This window comes from Eleutherodactylus coqui, chromosome 2, assembly GCF_035609145.1.
Source record: "Eleutherodactylus coqui strain aEleCoq1 chromosome 2, aEleCoq1.hap1, whole genome shotgun sequence".
Taxonomy (NCBI): domain Eukaryota; kingdom Metazoa; phylum Chordata; class Amphibia; order Anura; family Eleutherodactylidae; genus Eleutherodactylus; species Eleutherodactylus coqui.
Genome location: NC_089838.1, coordinates 119,095,744 through 119,120,422, shown reverse-complemented (window position 1 = coordinate 119,120,422; position 24,679 = coordinate 119,095,744). Strand labels below are relative to the sequence as shown.

At 44.9% G+C, this 24,679-nt stretch overlaps 1 protein-coding gene across 1 annotated transcript in view; it reads right to left on the bottom strand.

Annotated features, from left to right (window-relative positions):
* The window catches only part of CFAP54 (cilia and flagella associated protein 54), a 394,557-nt gene that overhangs the window by 206,197 nt on the left and 163,681 nt on the right, over positions 1 to 24,679 (bottom strand). The window contains exon 34 of the mRNA XM_066591462.1: positions 7,709 to 7,939. Within this exon, the coding sequence (XP_066447559.1) occupies positions 7,709 to 7,939 (231 nt within the window). The remainder of the gene's footprint in view (positions 1 to 7,708; positions 7,940 to 24,679) is intronic.

Sequence of the window (24,679 nt, the reverse complement as noted above, 5' to 3'; positions counted from 1 at the left end):
TCAACTTCTGCTCTCCATTTCCCACTCCTGGCTCTGAAGCCTCTGCAGACCAGCCATCAATAACGGAGAGGCCTGAAGCAGGCGTGCTACTGCCCCTACACAAAACTGCCTCTCTGTGCTCAGAAACCTGCATGAACAGGGAGGGAGATAGAGGCAGAGGCAGAGGCAGCTACAGCAGTGGAAGAGGAAGCAGGATGAGGCTGACTCTTTTCCCCCTGGCCCAGGTGGGTTCAATAAGGCAGCAGATGGTGGGAGTTCCTGTGGCTGTTCATACATGTTGTGTTGAGGTTGTTTACATTTTTGCCGCATTTTAAACACTTATAGCCGATCTTACAGATGGCCTCTCTATTGTCATCACCAGTGGTTTCAAAAAATTCCCAGGCTGCACAAGTCCTGTGAGTGGACCAAGCTTTGGGCTTGTTATTTGTGCTGCTGTGACAATTAGTAGCAGGTGGTGACAGTACAACCGTTATGTTTCTCTGTGACACCCTACTCCCTGTCTTAGCAGAATGCTGCCCAGCAATGTCCACCTTTTCCACCACCCCTATGAGCTGTTATGATGACTTTCCCTGCCTGTCCATGTTGGGTCAAGTACCTCATTATCTTCCATCTCCTCCTCCTTCTACTGCAGAGTGGACACTTTGTCACAGTGAGTACTGGTAGCTGGTACCTCTGCATCCCCATGACTACATCTTGCCTCTGGATGGCTGACTACGTGCACCAACCCATCCTCATCTTCCTCTTTACAGGAAAATGATAGTTGGGTATCAGTGCATTCAATGTCTTGGTCTTCTCCCTCTGGTTGTTTGGACTACCCCTGAATGATCAAACAACTTTTGCTTCAGTGGGAGCCACTTCAAGTGTCCACATGGCCTGACCTCTATCAGCTCTACCACCAATGACACGTCCCCTACCCCTTGCTTTCTTCCTTTTTTTTGCTCTTTTTCTGTTTTGTTTTACGTAACTTTCCAACTAACTTTGTAGTTTGCAGAAAACCATAGGTAACTGCGTAAGACCTGCAAATAATTTGTGGTGGCCGAATTTAGTACATGTTAGCAGCCTCAGAGGTTGTTCCGCCCAGACAATCAGAGTGAGAAACAATAATCAGACAGAGCCTTATGGTCTTTGGGTTCAGACATTGGCTGTGGATCGTGCACCCTGCAAACCTGTAAGTGCTACAGTATATTGATTGGAAGTGCTGTTCCCCTTCTCATCTCTTTCTAGAGCCTTATGCATTGTCTTCTAGGCATGCGTAACCAGCAGTAAGTTTCTGCTGCTAATCTGCTATTCATTACAACAGGAACAGCACAGTGAGCTTTCCTTCTAGATATGGATGCCTAACAGACAGAGCACAAGACTGCTGCTGGAGCTTTTCAGTCAGTTACAAGAGCTTGTAGCATGGCTGTCTGTGCAACGGGAGCTCAGGAAGAAGAGGAATTTGCTAAAAGACTGCATGCAGAGTTAAGGCTATACACACTGCAGCACATGAGTTTTTATTTCTAAATGCAGGTAATTCTGGTTACCTGCCGCCACCAATACTATAAATCCATATGCACTATGCCTTCCCTAGTGCTGGCTTCAAACAGACAGAATATTATGATTTAACCACTGTATGAAAGAAAGCCATGGGGATTTATAGCTATGTCAGAAAGAAACGATCTTCATCGCCTGCAGTTATACTATAAAATTAATCAGCACAAAATGTTGAAAAGTAAAATAATGTACAAAGGAGACATTCATTTTAATTAAAAAAGTATTACTGTGAAGTTCATTGTATCTGTTTATAGTAAAATCTTGATAATCCAGCATTCTCAGGACCTTTGACATGCTAGTTTATTAGAGATTCAGTCAAATAAACATTCATATGCATACACGCACACACATAGCATATCCACTTGTATTTACTACAGCAGTTTTTCTTATACTTTTTTGCCTTTTTGGGAGAGGGGCCTATTTTTAGTTTAGTTGTTGATCTCAATAATCTCTATGTGCACCTGATTACAGTTTAATAATATAAAGATGCAGTGGTCTGCATCTTTATATTATTAAATTGGGATGTAATGTAAATTGGGATGATTTAGTGAATCCTGCACTGAGCACGGGTTTGGACCAGATGACCCTGGAGGTCCCCTCCAACTTCTACCATATTCTGTGATTCTATGGTCAAAGAGAAGTCAAGAATAAAAAAAATTAAAGGAAAAGAAAAACAGATGCACAATATTGAAGAATGCTATCAATCAGATATGTATGATTACATATGGATATCAACATAGATTTCATTGAACACCTAACGTAAAAATTATATAGCAAAAGTAAAATGTCCATTTCAAATAGAAAAATAATGTTACTTCCAATACTTGAGGAGGAGACCAGGTTGACATAGGGAATCTTATATAGGCCATGAAATACGTGGAGGGAACAAAACAGTATGCAAATAGGGGGATGGAAAAGTGCCTCCACAACACCACCTATTGGAAGGTGACTTCCCTAGAAGTTAATATTTAAGCTTTAAACAGGCCGTTCTAACATGACGAAGGATATTAGCCAAACCAAAAAAGTCTTCTCCAGAAGGAAAAGACAGCCATCTGCAGACCGTCTGTTTTGGGGCATTTGCACATGAACCAGTACCCTGCTCTGTGCTGATGAGGACAAATGCCTCGAACAGCTCTTGCAAATAGATGTGTTTTGCTTTTAGAGAGAATTCTGGTTTCACTTATATCCCTTATCATGTTGTCAAAGCTCAGTGAAGGGCCGAACTCTGACTTAGGGAAGTCACCTTCCAACAGGCAGCGCTATCTAGGTACTTTTCTATGCCCTACTTGATTATGTCCATTACTGATATGTGCACTTTGCTACCAAATTTATCTAAAAAAAATTGTCAAAAAAAAAAAATCAGACCATCTTGACCACTTTAACCTCAGTTTCCGAGCTTGCTATAACATATGGCCAGCATCAATAGTTTACAAATTATACCACAACAGACAGACTTCACTAATTCTGATAAAGCTATTAAGTTCTTATCACAACACTGTGCTCATGTCATGCACATCTGAGGTAATATAACACAGTCAGCTCTGGTGCTATGAAAACATATTGAAATTATTGCAATTTATCAAGGATATGTGTTGCTGTCAAGTCATGAGATGAATTATGAGTAAGATATCTTGCCATCACATAATGCATAATGCTCTGCATTGAAAATGTATCTTTCTTATGGATCAATAGGATACATCGGCACAACTGGGAGTAATAATAATGTGCTAATATTTGATGTACAAACAGTCTCAATAATGCTTCTTACATCTGTGACATATACATCATTAATGTTATATCCTAATTTCCATTCTAAGCTAAAAGCCCTGTTTGTCACTGTGCCAGGGTCTTCTTAATTTCATACACATGATTAAAAGATTTACATATAAATGAACATTAACAGTTTGATCTCTACCCCTAGAGTATTAATTAAAATTAAATCTTATTAAACAACAAGAAAAAAAATTGTAAACTTAAGTTAGAATTTTTATTCCAGTCTTTGCAGTGAGCCCTAAATTCAGAAAATAAATTACTTCTAAAGTTTGCCTTATACCACAGCTTCACAGCAAGCCTGGTGATTTTCACTGGTCAATGAAGTGTAATATATAATAAATACTGAATAACTAGAGGAAAAACTTTAAACAGCAAGAAACACACAAATACTGATTTTAAAAATGTGTAAACTTGTCCACCTTGAAAATAGGCAGAGTGAGGGGTGACAAGTAGGAAGGTGGAATTCATTTGAAATCTAAGACTGGCCGTTAATATGAAAAATCTTTGCTCTTCCAAAGCTAAAGTGGCATCAATAAAGTGTGTTATACATAGTAAAATATAAAAGAAACTGATTTCACAATGCTGTACTGTGTTTAAGAGTGGTCTCAAACATAGCAAAATGGTCATATTGTCGGGGACTTAGGTGGATCCAATGCCAATTTACCTCTGAAGTTAAGAAGTGCTCAGGAAATCTAGAAATGACTTAGGAATTCCCACCGATTTCAATAGAGAGGTAGCCACACATGCACTGCCATTCTCAACTATAGTGAATGTGAGACATGGAAACAGATGAGTGAGAAATATTTTGTTGTTTCCATATCTCCCTTTAATTCCAGGAATAGGGAACTGGGGCTCATTTGATCAGCACATCTGCAAGGGTTCTAGGTTTCAGACCTCTCCAAAATGTGAGCCTTCTAACAACTCTTTTTAAAATGGTAGAATCAGAATAAATCTGTAAATAGTGTATACTGTTCATCAGTGGCCTCAAACTTCTGGTTCTCATTCTGGCTGTTGACGTTCTATAGTAGTTGGAGAGCCAAAGTTGGAGACTAGTGGTGTAGATCATGCTCTTTTATTATGACATGTACAAAACCGAAATAGAACACTATTTGTAATGCTAGAAAGACGGCTGTAATGAGATTTACTGTACTCAAAGGAGCCATTGGGAGTTCTGCTCAGTTATGAGCTGGCTACTATATAAGTGTGATGAGTTTATACACATTAGGAAGTACTGAACTATATACACACTCAATGTGACCTATTCTTTTCTTTTTTTTAAACAAAAATCCTTCTCATCGGTGGGGACCAGAGAGGACATCAGGTCTGCAGCGCTGAACTGGAAGCACAGTGAAAGGGCAAACATTGGCTATTTTATTTTTTATGCCATTCTCTACCTACCATGGGGCAAATTTTTTTAAAAATTAGAAACCTCTTTTAACTCGTTTAGGAGGGGCCCATTTTAGGCCTTAATAACCAACAAATATTTCAGTGTTTTTCATCATTGCATTCCAGGAGCCATGACTTTTTAATTTTTTCGACGATATAGCCGCCTGAGGGCTTGTTGTGGGACAAGTTATATTTTTTGCTGGTATCATTTTTGAGGTACATATAATGTATTGCATAATTTTTAATCATTTTTGGGGGGCGGGGGATTGGGGAACAATAAGAAATTCTGACACTGAAATGGGAATATCCTTCAAAGAGGTTGTTCGGGGTGTTGAGAATTTTTTTAGGGATGACCCATGTACAAAATCGGTCATCAATAGATTATTGAAAAATATTCTTAAAAATATTGGAGCATCTTGGACATTACTTGTGCCAAAAATTTTAATTTATGCTAGCTATGAACAATGGAAAATGTGTGCTATAACATTTTTTCTCAATTTCTAGAGTAAGGAATGGTAAATTTGTTGGTCTGTGGGGCCCTATTCCTTCCTGCTAAACTCTTCCCACATTTCTTGACAATAATGAATAGTGATCACAAAGCTTGTTACTTATTTTCCCAGAACAGTAGTTACTTAATATAGAAAGCTTTGAATAGAATCTTTATAATGTAATAGAAGAATACGGTATAGCTCAAGGATTTATACTACAAGTGAAGTTGGTCTGTGGGAGATTGATACCTATCAAATATAAATAAGCCTACATGCTTTTTCTTGTACCACACTTTGACCCCTTTGCTTAACTTTGGTGGCTGATGTTGGTGTCATTAGATGAGGCGCATGCTCACCATCTCAGTAAAATCATTACATTTCAGTTTAATAGATTTAGTGAGCAGTCATGCGAGTGTAAATTTACAATGTTAAGTCTATGGCAGCGCTGCTGTGTTAGCCCGAGAGAGAGTGAAGCATTGTGTTGCTAAGCGACATTGATAGGAAGCCGTAACCGGCAATCAGTGCAGCTGCACGGGGGGGAGGAAAACAGGTGACAATCAGTGCAGCTGCAAGAGGGAGGGAGAGAGAGACAGATGACAATCAGTGAAGCTTCAAGGGGTAGGGGGGAGACAAGGCAAAAAGTGAAGCTGAATGTGAGAGGAGAAGAGACACTGCGAGAGACACACACACAAGGCAAGAAGTGGGAAGAGACAGAGGCAATCGGGAGAGAGAGACAAAGAGAAATAGACACAGAGAAACAGAGAGAGACAGACAGGGATAGACAGAGAGGCCGTCTTCACACACGGTGTTTGAATTGCGTAATCCGCCATCGTCTCCTGTGCAGATGATCTGTGGCATTCCGCACCAATTCAAACCCATGCAGCATCCACATGGCCGCTCATGCGAGCGAACAGCGACTGCAATTTTCCCCTCACAGAGGAAAAATCTTGCAGACGGTGAAAATGTTTACAACTCTTTTTCCAACCTTTGTATTTTTACGTAGCGAACATCGTGTCAATCTAGTATATATAATATAGAAACATGAACAAATTGACTACTTTAAGGGCAGGATTTACAAAAATTTAAAATGTTCCTAACTTTTCAGGTTACTTTTCAGAATAAGCGCCATGTATGTGTATAAGAAGTATAACACTTTTTCTGGCTATTATATGACATGTATATAAAATCTTTCACCAGTTTCCCTCTCTGCAGAATTTATCTCTAATCCTTAGTTTTCCCTGATCTGGTGTGTGGAGACTAGTTGCTATGATGGTTCCCATAGACTGCACACTTAGGAGAGCAGGATATCTTCTTATCTCTCTGTTGCAAACGCTTATAAATAACATATTGTGGAGGACATTATATAGCAATACTTAGAAGTGTACTGTACATGAGATTTCAGAAACTGTGAGACAGTAGATCACTTACTAGAAGCTGCAGCCACATCTGCATGATTCTCTCTGAATCTATCTCCCTTTTTCCCCATACCATTTGCATAGACGTTTAGGCTTCTTTCGCCCATGAACGCAGAAAAGCGCTGCAATTTCAAATGCGGTGAATTGCCATGACCTTACTTTCGCTTTCGGCTGCAGCGTGTTTTAGTGCACCCCATCATTGTGATGGGGGATGAGGTGCGCTAAATGGCCAAATATAGAGCAGACTCTGCTCGAAAATTGCGGCGCTGGAAAGCGCCGTGCAGCACCGTGATTGAGCGCACCTTTGCGAGGCCCCATTGATTTTAATGAGAGCATTATAGCACGATTAACACAGCGTTCAAAGCGCCATGTTAATCGTGGTAAAAAGCGCCTGTGTGAGAGAGGCCATATGGGCAACATAATACAGCAGCAAGCAAAGCCCCACTCCCACTTTCAGTAATCCATCTTGTTGTCTCTGTTACTAGAGACAGATTTCACTTGATAACAGGCATTGATCAGCAAGTTAGAAAAAAGGGAGACCCCTGGTGGTTAGCACTTCATAGTGATTTTTTTCACCGCAAAAGCATCATTTTAGGTAAATAAAGTGATTCACACTTTTAGAAGCCATCGCATTGGCTATCGCATATGCACAAGTTTGTTGAAAAGATAGTGACTATTTAAAGCACAGGTATGCTGCAAGGAAAACTGTCACAACAACTTGGCTACATAATATCGGAGAATGACTTGATGTGCCAACGGCTGCATACAAATTTGTGAAAGAAGCACAGCTAACGTACTTGGTGTCAGCAGCTACAGAAATAAGAAGCAGTGCAGCACTACAGAATTACAGATATTGTCATCCGCATTTCTGCTTATTAACATACAGCAACAAAAAGAAATAAAAGTCATGCAATGGCCATTTGTTCTTGCAGCATTAAAGGAAATAACAAGACAACATAACATTTAAGTTAGTAAACTTTCGAGCAGGAGCTACCATGTATCTTCATTACTGGAGGATTTTGCACTGGTTGTTTGTTTCAAAGATCAAAATGTGAAGAAATGCTAATGAAAGGTGTTATTTGGGAAGCGGTTCACATGTTGTCTTAAGTTTACCTGTTAAGGCTTTGTTCACTAGCAAGTTCTTCACTGCACAGCTGACTAAGCTTTTTCTTAAACAAGCTGAAGTGAGTTAGTGCCAGAAGTAGATTCATTTGAGCTCTCCATGGCATCTCTTCTCTGTTGGCTTGAAAAAGTCTTGTACGTTTTATATATCTACCAACAATGGGTGTTAGCAGCACGAGCAAAGTTGTAAAAGCTTTTTTCTCAATCTCCTCTTTGGTAAGTCTGGAATGGAAAAAAATGAAAAGTGTTAAATCTACTGTATAGAACCATGAAAGCTCAAAATGTCAGAACCATACAGTGCATGATAGTTTATTCTATTCGGAAATTTAGGGATTCACCACCCAAAACTATTTCACAAAACCTCATATGGAAACAAGCAAAGAATTTAGCAATCTAGATTTGTACCCAATTTTTACATCTGCGGACTCTGTATGATTACTACACTGGTATATAAGATGTAGGGTTGTATACTCTGTTATTCTTTAAAAGACTTGGTCATCTTTATTTTGAAACATTCAATAAAATTTTTAGAATTAAAAAAACAAGAACGTAACTATTTAACCCCCGTTTTGCGTGTCCTTCCTTCAAAATTCCAAAAACACACTAAGGCCGCTTTCAGATGAGCGTATTGTAGCTCTGTGTTTGGTCCGTGATATGAAGCTAACATAAATATATTTATCTATTTACATGTCTGTAATTTTTCATGGTCGTTTGTTTTTTTCTCATTTTTTTCATCTGTATTGCCATTATTTTCTATTAGGCAAATACGGATCAGTATTTGCCTAGCAGAAAATAAAACCAATACAGAGGCAAAAACAGATCAAAAACTGATAAAATACGGATGGCATTAGTTTGTAATGTCATCTGGAACACGTCTGTATTACTGATGTATTACTATTAGAGATGAGCGAGCACCAAAATGCTCGGGTGCTCGTTACTCGAGACGAATTTTTCGCGATGCTCGAGGGTTCGTTTCGAGTAACGAACCCCATTGAAGTCAATGGGCGACCCGAGCATTTTTGTATTTCGCCGATGCTCGCTAAGGTTTTCATTTGTGAAAATCTGGGCAATTCAAGAAAGTGATGGGAACGACACAGCAACGGATAGGGCAGGCGAGGGGCTACATGTTGGGCTGCATCTCAAGTTCACAGGTCCCACTATTAAGCCACAATAGCGGCAAGAGTGGGCCCCCCCCCTCCCAACAACTTTTACTTCTGAAAAGCCCTCATTAGCAATGTATACCTTAGCTAAGCACCACACTACCTCCAACAAAGCACAATCACTGCATGCATGACACTCCGCTGCCACTTCTCCTGGGTTACATGCTGCCCAACCCCCCCGCACGATCCAGTGTCCACAGCGCACACCAAAGTGTCCCTGCGCAGCCTTCAGCTGCACTCATGCCACACCACCCTCATGTCTATTTATAAGTGCATCTGCCATGAGGAGGAACCGCAGGCACACACTGCAGAGGGTTGGCACGGCTAGGCAGCGACCCTCTTTAAAAGGGGCGGGGCGATAGCCCACAATGCTGTACAGAAGCAATGAGAAATCCAATCCTGTGCCACCTCCATCAGGAGCTGCACACGTGGGCATAGCAATGGGGAACCTATGTGCCACACACTATTCATTCTGTCAAGGTGTCTGCATGCCCCAGTCAGACCACATTTTTTTATATATAGTCACAGGCAGGTACAACTCCGCAATGGGAATTCCATGTGCACCCACAGCATGGGTGGCTCCCTGGAACCCACCGGCGGTACATAAAAATATCCCATTGCATTGACCAACACAGCTGAGGTAGTATTGTCATGTTTAATGCAGGTGGGCTTCGGCCCACACTGCATGCCCCAGTCAGACTGGGGTTCTTTAGAAGTGGAAACAGATGCATTTACAACTCCCTGTGGACCCACAGCATGGGTGGGTGCCAGGAAGCCACCGGCGGTACATAAAAATATCCCATTGCATTGCCCATCACAGCTGAGGTAGTATTGTCATGTTTAATGCAGGTGGGCTTCGGCCCACACTGCATGCCCCAGTCAGACTGGGGTTCTTTAGAAGTGGACACATTTCTCTATTCTTCTGTTAGGTAATTTATGAATATTGTGTATGCAATGAACATATATCTTAAAGCATCTATCTGGACCTGGAGAAATCAAGATGGTCAGCTCTTCTGACTGCCTGATGCACGTTGTGCATTAGTATGCGCTATTAGTCTATGACACTATACCTGCTGATTGCTCAGTGTTGTCCACATCACCAGTGCTGACCAGTCAGAGCAACAGGTGGTGTCTCAGACCAGTGTTTCTCAACTCCAGTCCTCAGGGACCCCCAAACAGGTGATGTTTTCAGGACTTCCTCAGTGTTGCACAGGTGATGTAATTATTGTCGGTGCCTCAGACATTGCCACAGGTATTCTTATTATAGGAGATCCTGAAAACTTGACCTGTTGGGGTCCCTGAGGACTGGAGTTGAGAAACACTGTCTTAGACTACCGAAGCATACTAGTGCACAGTGTGCATCAGGTAGTCAGAGAAGTAGTTCAGCTATCTTTATTGCTCCAGGTCTAGATGGTTGCTTTAAGGTCTATTCACTACATGTTCTGGATACAAGTCTGATGGCACATTCCAAAAATGCATACATGCACCAGATGGATGCAACTGTATGCCTATATAAGTGTATATAGTTATCATGGATTTGTTTTTACAGGGTCTCCTCTAATTGATAAATCTAGTTCATTATGCATCCTGACTAGAGATGAGCGAACACCAAAATGTTCGGGTGCTCGTTATTCGGAACGAACTTCCCGCGATGCTCGAGGGTTCGTTTCGAACAACGAACCCCATTGAAGTCAATGGGCGACCCGAGCATTTTTGTATTTCGCCGATGCTCGCTAAGGTTTTCATGTGTGAAAATCTGGGCAATTCAACAAAGTGATGGGAACGACACAGCAACGGATAGGGCAGGCGAGGGGCTACATGTTGGGCTGCATCTCAAGTTCACAGGTCCCACTATTAAGCCACAATACCGGCAAGAGTGGGCCACCCCCCCTCCCAACAACTTTTACTTCTGAAAAGCCCTCATTAGCATGGCATACCTTTGCTAAGCACCACACTACCTCCAACAAAGCACAATCACTGCCTGCATGACACTCCACTGACACTTCTCCTGGGTTACATGCTGCCCAACCGCCCCCCCTCCCCCCCACAGCGCACACCAAAGTGTCCCTGGGCAGCCTTCAGCTGCCCTCATGCCACACCACGCTCATGTCTATTTAGAATTGCGTCTGCCATGACGAGGGACCGCAGGCACACACTGCAGAGGTTGGCACGGCTAGGCAGCGACCCTCTTTAAAAGTGGCGGAGCGATAGCCCACAATGCTGTACAGAAGCAATGAGAAATAGAATCCTGTGCCACCGCCATCAGGAGCTGCACACGTGGGCATAGCAATGGGGAACCTATGTGCCACACACTATTCATTCTGTCAAGGTGTCTGCATGCCCCAGTCAGACCGGGCTTTTTAATTCATAGACACAGGCAGGTACAACTCCCTATTGTGAAGTCCCTGTCGACCCACAGCATGGGTGGCTCCCTGGAACCCACCGGCGGTACACAGAAATATCCCATTGCATTGCCCAACACAGCTGAGGTAGTAATGTCGTGCTTAATGCAGGTGGGCTTCGGCCCACACTGCATGCCCCAGTCTGACTGGGGTTCTTTATAAGTGTACAGATGTAGTAAAAACTCCGTGTGCACCTACAGCATGGGTGGGTGCCAGGAAGCCACCGGCGGTACATAGAAATATCCCATTGCATTGCCCAACACAGCTGAGGTAGTAATGTTGTGCTTAACCCTTTCCAATCCAATTTGTATATGGTTTTCCTAGGGGGCTTACTCTTTTTCTGCCGTTATACAACGGCGCTATATGCTGGCTAAAGCCAGTACTGCATGAGCTGACACGTAGGATAGGCTCCGACAGCAGAGAGGCTGGCAATATACAGTAAGAGAACCCCGACGGACGTCTACCAACAACGGAGCTGTACAGCCTTAAACCCTAATGTCTTCACAGGTCACACAGTGGACTGGAAAGGGTTAATGCAGGTGGGTTTCGGCCCACACTGCATGCCCCAGTCAGACTGGGTTTCTTTATAAGTGGAAACAGATGCATTTATAATTCCCTGTGGACCCACAGCATGGGTGGGTGCCAGGAAGCCACCGGCGGTACATAGAAATATCCCATTGCATTGACCAACACAGCTGAGGTAGTTATGTCGTGCGTAATACAGGTGGGCTTCGGCCCACACTGCATGCCCCAGTCAGACTGGGGTTCTTTAGAAGTGTACAGATGTATTAAAAACTCCGTGTGCACCTACAGCATGGGTGGCTCCCTGGAACCCACCGGCGGTACATAAAAATATCCCATTGCATTGCCCAACACAGCTGAGGTAGTAATGTCGTGCTTAATGCAGGTGGGCTTCGGCCCACACTGCATGCCCCAGTCAGACTGGGGTTCTTTACAAGTGGACACATGTAGGTTAAACTCCCTGTGGACCCACTGCCTGGGTGGGTGCCAGGAAGCCACCGGCGGTACATAGAAATATCCCATTGCATTGCCCAACACAGCTGAGGTAGTAATGTCGTGCGTAATACAGGTGGGCTTCGGCCCACACTGCATGCCCCAGTCAGACGGGTTCTTTACAAGTGGACACATGTAGGTTAAACTCCCTGTGGACCCACTGCCTGGGTGGGTGCCAGGAAGCCACCGGCGGTACATAGAAATATCCCATTGCATTGCCCAACACAGCTGAGGTAGTAATGTCGTGCGTAATACAGGTGGGCTTCGGCCCACACTGCATGCCCCAGTCAGACGGGTTCTTTAGAAGTGTACAGATGTATTAAAAACTCAGTGTGCACCTACAGCATGGGTGGCTCCCTGGAACCCACCGGCGGTACATAAAAATATCCCATTGCATTGCCCAACACAGCTGAGGTAACGTCAGCTGTAATGCAGGTGGGCTAAAAATTAATTTGATTACACTGTAGGCGAGGGCCCACAAAAATTGCTGTATCAACAGTACTAATGTACATCCCAAAAATTGGCCATGGCCAGCCAAGAGGGCAGGTGAAACCCATTAATCGCTTTGGTTAATGTGGCTTAAGTGGTAACTAGGCCTGGAGGCAGCCCAGTGTAACGAAAAATTGGTTCAAGTTAAAGTTCCAATGCTTTTAAGCGCATTGAAACTTATAAAAATTGTTCAGAAAAATTATTTGACTGAGCCTTGTGGCCCTAAGAAAAATTGCCCGTTCAGCGTGATTACGTGAGGTTTCAGGAGGAGGAGCAGGAGGAGGAGGAGGAGGAATATTAGACACAGATTGATGAAGCAGAAATGTCCCCGTTTTGGATGGTGAGAGAGAACGTAGCTTCCATCCGCGGGTGCAGCCTACGTATTGCTTACGTATCGCTGCTGTCCGCTGGTGGAGAACAGAAGTCTGGGGAAATCCAGCCTTTGTTCATCTTGATGAGTGTTAGCCTGTCGGCACTGTCGGTTGACAAGCGGCTACGCTTATCTGTGATGATTCCCCCAGCCGCACTAAACACCCTCTCCGACAAGACGCTAGCCGCAGGACAAGCAAGCACCTCCAGGGCATACAGCGCGAGTTCAGGCCACGTGTCCAGCTTCGACACCCAGTAGTTGTAGGGGGCAGAGGCGTCACCAAGGATGGTCGTGCGATCCGCTACGTACTCCCTCACCATCCTTTTACAGTGCTCCCGCCGACTCAGCCGTGACTGGGGAGCGGTGACACAGTCTTGGTGGGGAGCCATAAAGCTGGCCAGGCCCTTAAAAACTGTTGCACTGCCTGGGATGTACATGCTGCTCGATCTACGCACATCCCCTGCTACCTTGCCCTCGGTACTGCGCCTTCTGCCACTAGCGCTGTCGGCTGGGAATTTTACCATCAGCTTGTCCGCAAGGGTCCTGTGGTATAGCAACACTCTCGAACCCCTTTCCTCTTCGGGAATCAGAGTGGGCAGGTTCTCCTTATACCGTGGATCGAGCAGTGTGTACACCCAGTAATCCGTCGTGGCCAGAATGCGTGCAACGCGAGGGTCACGAGAAAGGCATCCTAACATGAAGTCAGCCATGTGTGCCAGGGTACCTGTACGCAACACATGGCTGTCTTCACTAGGAAGATCACTTTCAGGATCCTCCTCCTCCTCCTCCTCCTCCTCCTCAGGCCATACACGCTGAAAGGATGACAGGCAATCAGCCGGTGTACCGTCAGCAGCGGCCCAAGCTGTCTCTTCCCCCTCCTCCTCATCCTCCTCATGCTCCTCCTCCTCCTCCTCCTGTACGCGCTGAGAAATAGACAGGAGGGTGCCCTGACTATCCAGCGGCATACTGTCTTCCCCCGCCCCCGTTTCCGAGCGCAAAGCAGCTGCCTTTATGGTTTGCAGGGAATTTCTCAAGATGCATAGCAGAGGAATGGTGACGCTAATGATTGTAGCATCGCCGCTCACCACCTGGGTAGACTCCTCAAAATTACCAAGGACATGGCAGATGTCTGCCAACCAGGCCCACTCTTCTGAAAGGAATTGAGGAGGCTGACTCCCACTGCGCCGCCCATGTTGGAGTTGGTATTCGACTATAGCTCTACGTTGTTCATAGAGCCTGGCCAACATGTGGAGCGTAGAGTTCCACCGTGTGGGCACGTCGCACAGCAGTCGGTGCACTGGCAGCTTAAAGTGATGTTGCAGGGTGCGCAGGGTGGCAGCGTCCGTGTGGGACTTGCGGAAATGTGCGCAGAGCCGGCGCGCCTTTACGAGCAGGTCTGACAAGCGTGGGTAGCTTTTCAGAAACCGCTGAACCACCAAATTAAAGACGTGGGCCAGGCATGGCACGTGCGTGAGGCTGCCGAGCTGCAGAGCCGCCACCAGGTTACGGCCGTTGTCACACACGACCATGCCCGGTTGGAGGCTCAGCGGCGCAAGCCAACGGTCGGTCTGCTCTGTCAGACCCTGCAGCAGTTCGTGGGCCGTGTGCCTCTTATCGCCTAAGCTGAGTAGTTTCAGCACGGCCTGCTGACGCTTGCCCACCGCTGTGCTGCCACACCGCGCGACACCGACTGCTGGCGACATGCTGCTGCTAACACATCTTGATTGCGAGACAGAGGAGGAGGAGGAGGAGGAGGAGGGTGCTTTAGTGGAGGAAGCATACACCTCCGCAGATACCAGCACCGAGCTGGGGCCCGCAATTCTGGGGGTGGGTAGGACGTGAGCGGTCCCAGGCTCTGACTCTGTCCCAGCCTCCACTAAATTCACCCAATGTGCCGTCAGGGAGATGTAGTGGCCCTGCCCGCCTGTGCTTGTCCACGTGTCGTTGTTAAGTGGACCTTGGCAGTAACCGCGTTGGTGAGGGCGCGTACAATGTTGCGGGAGACGTGGTCGTGCAGGGCTGGGACGGCACATCGGGAAAAGTAGTGGCGACTGGGAACTGAGTAGCGCGGGGCCGCCGCCTCCATGATACTTTTGAAGGACTCCGTTTCCACAACCCTATACGGCAGCATCTCAAGGCTGATGAATTTTGCGATGCGGACGGTTAACGTTTGAGCGTGCGGGTGCGTGGCGGCGTACTTGCGCTTGCGCTCCAACAGTTGCGCTAGCGACGGCTGGACTGTGCGGTGCGAGACATTGGTGGATGGGGCCGAGGACAGCGGAGGTGAGGGTGTGGGTGCAGGCCATGAGACGGTCGTGCCTGTGTCCTGAGAGGGGGGTTGCATCTCAGTGGCAGGTTGGGGCACAGGGGGAGAGGCAGGGGTGCAAACCGGAGGCGCTGAACGGCCTTCGTCCCACCTTGCGGGGTGCTTGGCCATCATATGTCTGCGCATGGTGGTGGTGGTGAGGCTGTTGGTGTTGGCTCCCCGGCTAAGCTTTGCGCGACAAAGGTTGCACACCACAGTTCGTCGGTCGTCAGGCGTCTCTGTGAAAAACTGCCAGACCTTAGAGCACCTCGGCCTCTGCAGGGTGGCATGGCGCGAGGGGGCGCTTTGGGAAACACTTGGTGGATTATTCGGTCTGGCCCTGCCTCTACCCCTGGCCACCGCACTGCCTCTTGCAACCTGCCCTGCTGATGCCCTTGACTCCCCCTCTGAAGACCTGTCCTCCTGAGTAAGCGTTGCACACCAGGTGGGGTCAGTCACCTCATCGTCCTGCTGCTCTTCCTCCGAATCCTCTGTGCGCTGCTCCCTCGGACTTACTGCCCTTACTACTACCTCACTGCAAGACAACTGTGTCTGATCGTCATCGTCCTCCTCACCCACAGAAAGTTGTTGAGACAGTTGGCGGAAGTCCCCAGCCTCATCCCCCGGACCCCGGGAACTTTCGAATGGTTGGGCATCAGTGACTATAAACTCCTCTGGTGGGAGAGGAACCGCTGCTGCCCAATCTGAGCAGGGGCCCGAGAACAGTTCCTGGGAGTGTTCCCGCTCCTGAGCAGGTGTCATTGTAGTGGAGTGAGGAGGCTGGGAGGAAGGAGGAGCAGCAGACAGAGGATTCGGATTTGCAGCAGTGGACGGCGCAGAACTGCGTGTTGACGATAGGTTGCTCGAAGCACTTTCTGCCATCCAGGACAGGACCTGCTCACACTGCTCATTTTCTAATAACCGTCTCCCGCGTGGACCCATTAATTGGGCGATGAATGTGGGGACGCCAGAAACGTGCCTCTCTCCTAATCGCGCAGCAGTCGGCTGCGACACACCGGGATCAGGAGCTCGGCCTGTGCCCACACCCTGACTTGGCCCTCCGCGTCCTCGGCCGCGTCCACGTCCTCTAGGCCTACCCCTACCCCTCAGCATGCTGTATTACCAGTGATTTGATTTCACAGGCAGGAAATAAATTGGCGCAAGACTGCAGGCCAAATATAATTTTTGCCCTTTTTGGAAAACGAAAGGCCCCACTGCCTCTAGTGAATGAATAATCTAAGTTTAATAACTGTGCTGTGTCCCTGCTAATGTGTCACAGAACGTGAGGGTAGCAGAGTTATTATAACTCTGGCAGAGCAGGTATTTTTTTCCCAATTAAGGAAAGCAAATGGCGAAGCCAGCAGTAAAGCGTAGCTGGGTGCGTCTGATTTAGCAATGTTGTTCACGCAGCTCACACGTGTCCACCGCCCTTAGGACGGACAGAGGCTGGACAAATAGATTTGTTTTCAGTTTTTTTCCACCAAAAGGCAGCACTGCTTATATTCAATGAACATGAGAAGTTTAATAACTGTGCTGTGTCCCTGCTTATGTGTCACAGAACGTGAGGGTAGCAGAGTTATTATAACTCTGGCAGAGCAGGTATTTTTTTCCCAATTAAGGAAAGCAAATGGCAAAGCCAGCAGTAAAGCGTAGCTGGGTGCGTCTGATTTAGCAATGTTGTTCACGCAGCTCACACGTGTCCACCGCCCTTAGGACGGACAGAGGCTGGACAAATAGATTTGTTTTCAGTTTTTTTCCACCAAAAGGCAGCACTGCGTATATTCAATGAACATGAGAAGTTTAATAACTGTGCTGTGTCCCTGCTTATGTGTCACAGAACGTGAGGGTAGCAGAGTTATTATACCTCTGGCAGAGCAGGTATTTTTTTCCCAATTAAGGAAAGCAAATGGCAAAGCCAGCAGTAAAGCGTAGCTGGGTGCGTCTGATTTAGCAATGTTGTTCACGCAGCTCACACGTGTCCACCGCCCTTAGGACGGACAGAGGCTGGACAAATAGATTTGTTTTCAGTTTTTTTCCACCAAAAGGCAGCACTGCGTATATTCAATGAACATGAGAAGTTTAATAACTGTGCTGTGTCCCTGCTTATGTGTCACAGAACGTGAGGGTAGCAGAGTTATTATAACTCTGGCAGAGCAGGTATTTTTTTCCCAATTAAGGAAAGCAAATGGCAAAGCCAGCAGTAAAGCGTAGCTGGGTGCGTCTGATTTAGCAATGTTGTTCACGCAGCTCACACGTGTCCACAGCCCTTAGGACGGACAGAGGCTGGACAAATAGATTTGTTTTCCGTTTTTTTGCACCAAAAGGCAGCACTGCGTATATTCTATGAACATGAGAAGTTTAATAACTGTGCTGTTTTCCTGCTAATGTGTCACAGAACGTGAGGGTAGCAGAGTTATTAACTGTGGCAGAGCAGGTATTTTTTTCCCAATTAAGGAAAGCAAATGGCGAAGCCAGGAGTAAAACGTAGCTGGGTGCGTATGATTTTTACAGGTTGCAGACGAAGCCGACACGTGTCCACCGGCGTTAGGACGGACAGAGGCAGGACAAATAGAATTATTTTCACTTGTTTTACAAGCAAAAGGCCGCACTGCGTATATTCTATGAATAATAACTGTGTTGTGGCCCTGCCTATACAATTCTTTCCCTGCAGTATCAATGGAGGGTGGAATGCTCTGCAGAGGCGATTTTGAGAAGCCAAAAAAAAATGCAGCACAGCTAACAGCAGCCTGGACAGTACTGCACACGGATAAATATGGCCCTAGAAAGGACCGTTGAGGTTCTTGAAGGCTACACTCACTCCTAACACTCTCCCTGCCTATGCAGCACTTCTGTCCCTAATGCCAGGTGCAACGCTCTGCAGAGCCGATTTTGAGAAAAAAAAAAATGGCACTGCTAACAGCAGCCAACACACAGCTATCAGTGGCCCTAATAAGGACCTTTGGGGGGTCTTGAAGCCTACACTAACTACCAATTCTTTCCCTACAGCAGCTCCGGTACAAACAGCACTGTCCCTCATCTAACTCACCAGGCATCTGAGGCGAGCTGCGGGAGGGGCCGACTTTTATGTTCGGGTGACACCTGATCTTCCCAGCCACTCACAGCAGGGGGGTGGTATAGGGCTTGAACGTCACAGGGGGAAGTTGTAATGCCTTCCCTGTCTTTCAATTGGCCAGAAAAGCGCGCTAACGTCTCAGGGAAGGAAGTGAAAGTAACCAGAACACCGCATGGTGTTCGTTACGAATAACGAACATCCCGAACACCCTAATATTCGCACGAATATCAAGCTCGGAAGAACACGTTCGCTCATCTCTAATCCTGACTACATATATACAAAGGATGCTTTCTGGAACAAAGTCTGGGCAAGGCCCTGTTCACATCAACGTTTGTAAGCTGTTACAACTTCCAATGTTTTTTTTTGAAAAACTTGATTTTCATGCATGTGAAAATCACATCATACTTGCATAGAAAGATCTTAATTTTACACGTATGATGTTGGTCTGAGTTTCTTGGACCGATATCGAGCATGTCAATGTAAACGCAACTTAACCATGTTGTTTCCTGCATCAATGTATCCATCTTCTCTTGACACTGTAGTTTTACATATTCATTTTAAGTTGCGCTTAGGCTTTCACATCTGCGTCAGGGGTTCAGTTTTCCTGCTCTGTTATAGGAGCAAGAAAGGGGAATCCTCTGGTTGAATGCATCCGTCTTATGACTGAACCGATTGGACTCCCTCAACCATAAAGGGGTCCATTTGGTTTTTGCTCAACTGCCCAGGATTACTTGCAGGGCTTCAGGACTTTTTGCTTCTGGTGTTTTGTGCCGGATCTGCGATGAAACCTCCGAATGAAGGTTCCAACGTAGATGAGAAAGCAGTCTTATTTGTTTGGCATTGGGAGGAACGTGTAGCTTTTATTTTTTTAATCTGAAAAAAATTACATAATAGGTGTATGGCATAAGAACTATAAATGGCATATAGTATATTTAATGAGGTCTATAGCACACAGCATTACAATAAATGGCAGCGGTAAAATAAAAACTTTCAAATAAATGTTGCAGAAAAAAATGACAGGCAGTATATGTAAACATTTCATTCGTCGAAGCGACACTGCAACCTTCTACAACGTATGGCAGGAATGACCGGGTGTTACCTGGCTGACAATTGATTTACAATTGAAAATGTCATACAGGCTCTTATAAATGAGCTGCATGTCTGCAATACTTCTGGTCGAAGGCACAGACGAAAAATGTGGCCAATAGAAAGAGGAGAAAAGTGATGAGATATATATATATATATATATCATCACTTTTCTCCTCTTTCTATTGGCCACATTTTTCGTCTGTGCCTTCGACCAGAAGTATTGCAGACAATATATATATAAAGCTGAAAGCCCTCACTGACTCACTGACTGACTCACTGACTGACTCACTGACTGACTCGCCAAAAGTTCTCCAACTTCCCGATATCGTAGAAACATGAATTTTGGCACGAGCATAGATTATTTCCAAAATAGGAAAAGTAATTGGGTCCCAACTCGAGTATTCAATTCTAGCGCGAAAGAATTGGCGTCGAAATTTTACGTACATAATCTAAATCTGTCACTTCCCAATGCCTTAGAAACTTAAAATTTGGCACGGGCATTGATTATGACATAAATAGGAAAAGTTAATGGGTCCCAACTCGATTATTTAATTCTATGCGCAAAAGAATTAGCGTCCAAATTTTACATACGGAATCTAATTTTCTCACTTTCCGGTGTCATAGAAACAGGAAATTTGGCGCGAGCATTGATTATGTCATAAATAGGAAAAGTTCATAGGTCCCAACTCGATTATTCAATTCTATGCGCAAAAGAATTGGCGTCAAAATTTTACGTGCGGAATGTAATTTTTTCACTTTCCGGTGTCATAGAAACGGGAAATTTGGCAGGAGCATTGATTATGTCATAAATAGGAAAAGCTAATGGGTCCCAACTCGATTATTCAATTCTATGCGCAAAAGAATTAGCATCCAAATTTTACGTACGGAATGTAATTTTTTCACTTTCCGGTGTCATAGAAACGGGAAATTTGGCACGAGCATTGATTATGTCATACATAGGAAAAGCTAATGGGTCCCAACTCGATTATTCAATTCTAGCGCAAAAGAATTGGCGTCAAAATTTTACGTGCGGAATGTAATTTTTTCACTTTCCGGTGTCATAGAAACAGGAAATTTGGCACGAGCATTGATTATGTCATAAATAGGAAAAGCTAATAGGTCCCAACTCCATTATTCAATTTTATGCGCAAAAGAATTGGCATCAAAATTTTACGTGCGGAATGTAATTTTTTCACTTTCCGGTGTCATAGAAACGGGAAATTTGGCACGAGCATTGATTATGTCATACATAGGAAAAGCTAATGGGTCCCAACTCGATTATTCAATTCTAGCGCAAAAGAATTGGCGTCAAAATTTTACGTGCGGAATGTAATTTTTTCACTTTCCGGTGTCATAGAAACAGGAAATTCGGCACGAGCATTGATTATGTCATAAATAGGAAAAGCTAATAGGTCCCAACTCCATTATTCAATTTTATGCGCAAAAGAATTGGCATCAAAATTTTACGTGCGGAATGTAATTTTTTCACTTTCTGGTGTCATAGAAACGGGAAATTTGGCACGAGCATTGATTATGTCATAAATAGGAAAAGCTAATGGGTCCCAACTCGATTATTCAATTCTAGCGCAAAAGAATTGGCGTCGAAATTTTATGTACGTAATCTAATTCTCTCACTTCCTGATGTCATTTTATATAAAGGAAACGTCGCATGGTTGCCTCCCCGTGGTATTTCCTGGGTAACGCAGAGAACTATGCAAAATGGTGAACATACTTTTTTTCCTCAGTATCTCTAAAGTAACCACGACTTCATAAGCTTTTTGTGAACACCAGATAAACACCAGTACCAAATTAACTCGGGCGAAGCCGGGTATATCAGCTAGTATATATATATATATATATATATATATATATATATATATATATATATATATATATAAAATTAATCACATTTCTCCACTTTCCTCTATTGGTTAAATATTTCTTAAGGGAGTTTAAAATTCTCTCAAAAAGAAGCATACCATATAACCCTGGATAGGGAACCCACCGGCACCTGTTGTCCTGGTTAGCGTATAGTGAGGTCATTAGTCCACGATCTGTAGCAGAGAGACACCGGAGGACCAAGCAATCCAATGAGGTGCTTGATTAAAAAATGGCTATTTAGAAGAAAAAAGTCTTCTGCGCTCGTATGGATCAGACCGGCAAAAACCAGTCTTCTAGATGTCCGGAAACATCAAACTTTTAATAAATCACTGAACAACGCGTTTCGGCAAGAATTGCCTTTCTCAAGTTCATAATTACATAACATTACATTGAAACAACACAGATATATATACACACTTACATACTCCATGCTCTTGCAACCAGAGGACGCCGTGTGAGGTTCTCTGACATCACAGCAGGAGGGAATTACGTAACATGGAGCGCACGCTGCGTTTCAAATTCTAATTAAACTTTATTGCACTGTGTCAGCGAGACAAAGTGTCCATCAGTAGCCGTGTATAGGGAAATCTAATCCATACCCCCAATAAGTATTACATTTCAAATCAAATTATATATATTCGTCCAACATTAATGGACTATATGTCCATAAATGTATAATTAAAATATTAGATACTTCTACCAGTTTTTATATCTTATTAAAAAATAGTAAAGAACTAATAATCAGTAAAAAAATAGAACAGAATCTAATCTATATGGTACCCTAAAATATTGATCAAATATTATATTAATATTAGCTAATGGAACCAATAAAATGGTATAAATATACAATAGTATAAATATCACCTGTTGCTAGGTGAATGAACGTATTTTGTGATTGCTGATTCGTAAAAAAGCTAAAAATGCTCTTTTGTTTCTATAATGTGACAGGGATAGTGCCCTCAGAATTTGTAACAGCAGGTAGCCAACCAAGATTTTAATTTGAAAGTTTTGAAAAGGTTGTGTCACAATGTATGAAGAAAATGCCCCAATTTGTGGCAAACCGGTGATTGGTTCATTCATCATGACAACACGTCTGCCCACACAATGTTGAGTGGTAAGTGATTTGTGATGAGAAATGGCATGACACCCTTGCCTCACCCTCCATATTTATCCAACCTTGGTCCATGGAACTTTTTTCCCCATCAGGTTAAAAAGAGACCTCAAAGGAAATCGTATTTCTGCTGTTAAAGAAGTTAAACAAAAAGCGACACACATACTCTGGTCTCGTCTATCTATCTTGGAGAGAGCAGGGGAGGAGGCATCCGGAAGCACACTGACGTCACAGTGTGCACCCGGGATCAGCAGCAGCGCCAAGCAGAGGGGGGGGTAAGTATATGGGTCTCGGGGAGGGGGGGCGCTACTACTACTGGGGCCACTGTGGGGTGTCACTATTACTACTGGGGTCACTGTGGGGTGTCACTATTTCTACTGAGACTATTGTGGGGTGTCACTATTACTACTGGGGCCACTGTGGGTGTCACTACTACTACGGAGGAGGACACTGTGGGGTGTCACTATTACTACTGGGGCCACTATGCGGTGTCACTATTACTACTGGGGGCCACTGTGGTTGTCACTACTACTACTGGGGCCACTATGCGATGTCACTATTACTACTGGGGGCCACTGTGCGGTGTCACGATTACCGCTGGGGCCACTGTGCGGTGTCACTATTACCGCTGGGGCCACTGTGCAGTGTCCCTATTACCGCTGAAGCCGCTCTGGGGGTATCTATTACCACTGAAGCCGCTCTGGGGGGGTCACTGTTACCGCTGGGGCCGGTCTGGGGAGTCACTATTACCGCTGGGGCCGCTCTAGTGGGTCACTATTACCGCTGGGGTATGTTTGCACTTGGCGGAAATGCTGAAGAATGTCCTCAACAGAAATTTCTATGGCGAATTCAACAGCATTTCAGCATCCAAAAGCAGTCAAAATCTGCATCGGGTCTATTATGAAACAGCCTTGTCCTTTTAAGAATGACGGAGGTAAAAATCATACGTTGTGATAAGCCCCGCCCCCTGACCTGTTGGCACTTTGTGATAAATAAGTAGGTTTTGGGTTGCAGTTTGGGCACTTGGTCTCTAAAAGGTTCGCAATCACTGATATATCCAGATGGCCAGATGGATGGAGAAGACAGCAATAAAACAGACAATCCTTAGGAAAAAAAACAGAACCTCTTCATGCTGACTTTGCTTTAAGAGAAAAAAAACATCTACTATTGTAATCTTATTAGCACCATGTCTGGTCCTCCACCCTATGCAAGTACTACAAGAACAGATCAATGAGTGATAACAGTAAAGGCCAAATGATATGGGTAAGGCCTCATGTCCACGGGGAAAATCAGGCCCGCTACGGATTCTACATGGAGAATCCGTAGTGGGTCCCTCCTTCCCCGCGGACATGAGCGCTGAAAATAGGAATTTAAAAGAATTTACCCATCCGGAGCGGTTCGGGAAAGTCTTCTCTTCCTCACGGCCGGATCTTCTTTTTCGGCCGGCGGATGAACTCGTCACGGCTGCGGCACGTCGCCGGCACGTCGCCGACGTGCCGCGCGCATGTGCCGGGCACATCCGCTCCGGATGGGTAAATTCTTTTAAATTCCTATTTTAGGTCTCCCGCGGATCCGGACGGCTTCCATAGGCTTCAATAGAAGCCCGCGGGAGCCGTCCCCGCGGGAGACCCGCATGAAAATGGAGCATGGTCCAGATTTTTTCATGCTCCATTTTTTTTTAAATCACTTTTATTGACCATCCGTGGGTATTTATCTACCCGCGGGTGGTCAATGCATCCCTATGGGATGCGGATCCGCGCGCGGGAGAAGAGTTAAAATCCGCTGCGGATTTTAATTCTTCTTTTGCCCGTGGACATGAGCCCTAAAGGACAAAGGAAAAAAACCTTACCACACAGGTATGTAATAGCAGCACCATTGTGCTACAAGGCAAGGAGGACAAGCTAGACTAATTTGAAGAAATTTTTCCCCATATCACAGATATCAAAGAACAAATGCAAACTTACCAAGAACAACCACCTACAGCATCTAAGGGTGTTTATACAAGGAATGATTGTTCAAAGGAAAACAAAAATCACTGGATCATTTGATTGATATCATTCAGTGTAAA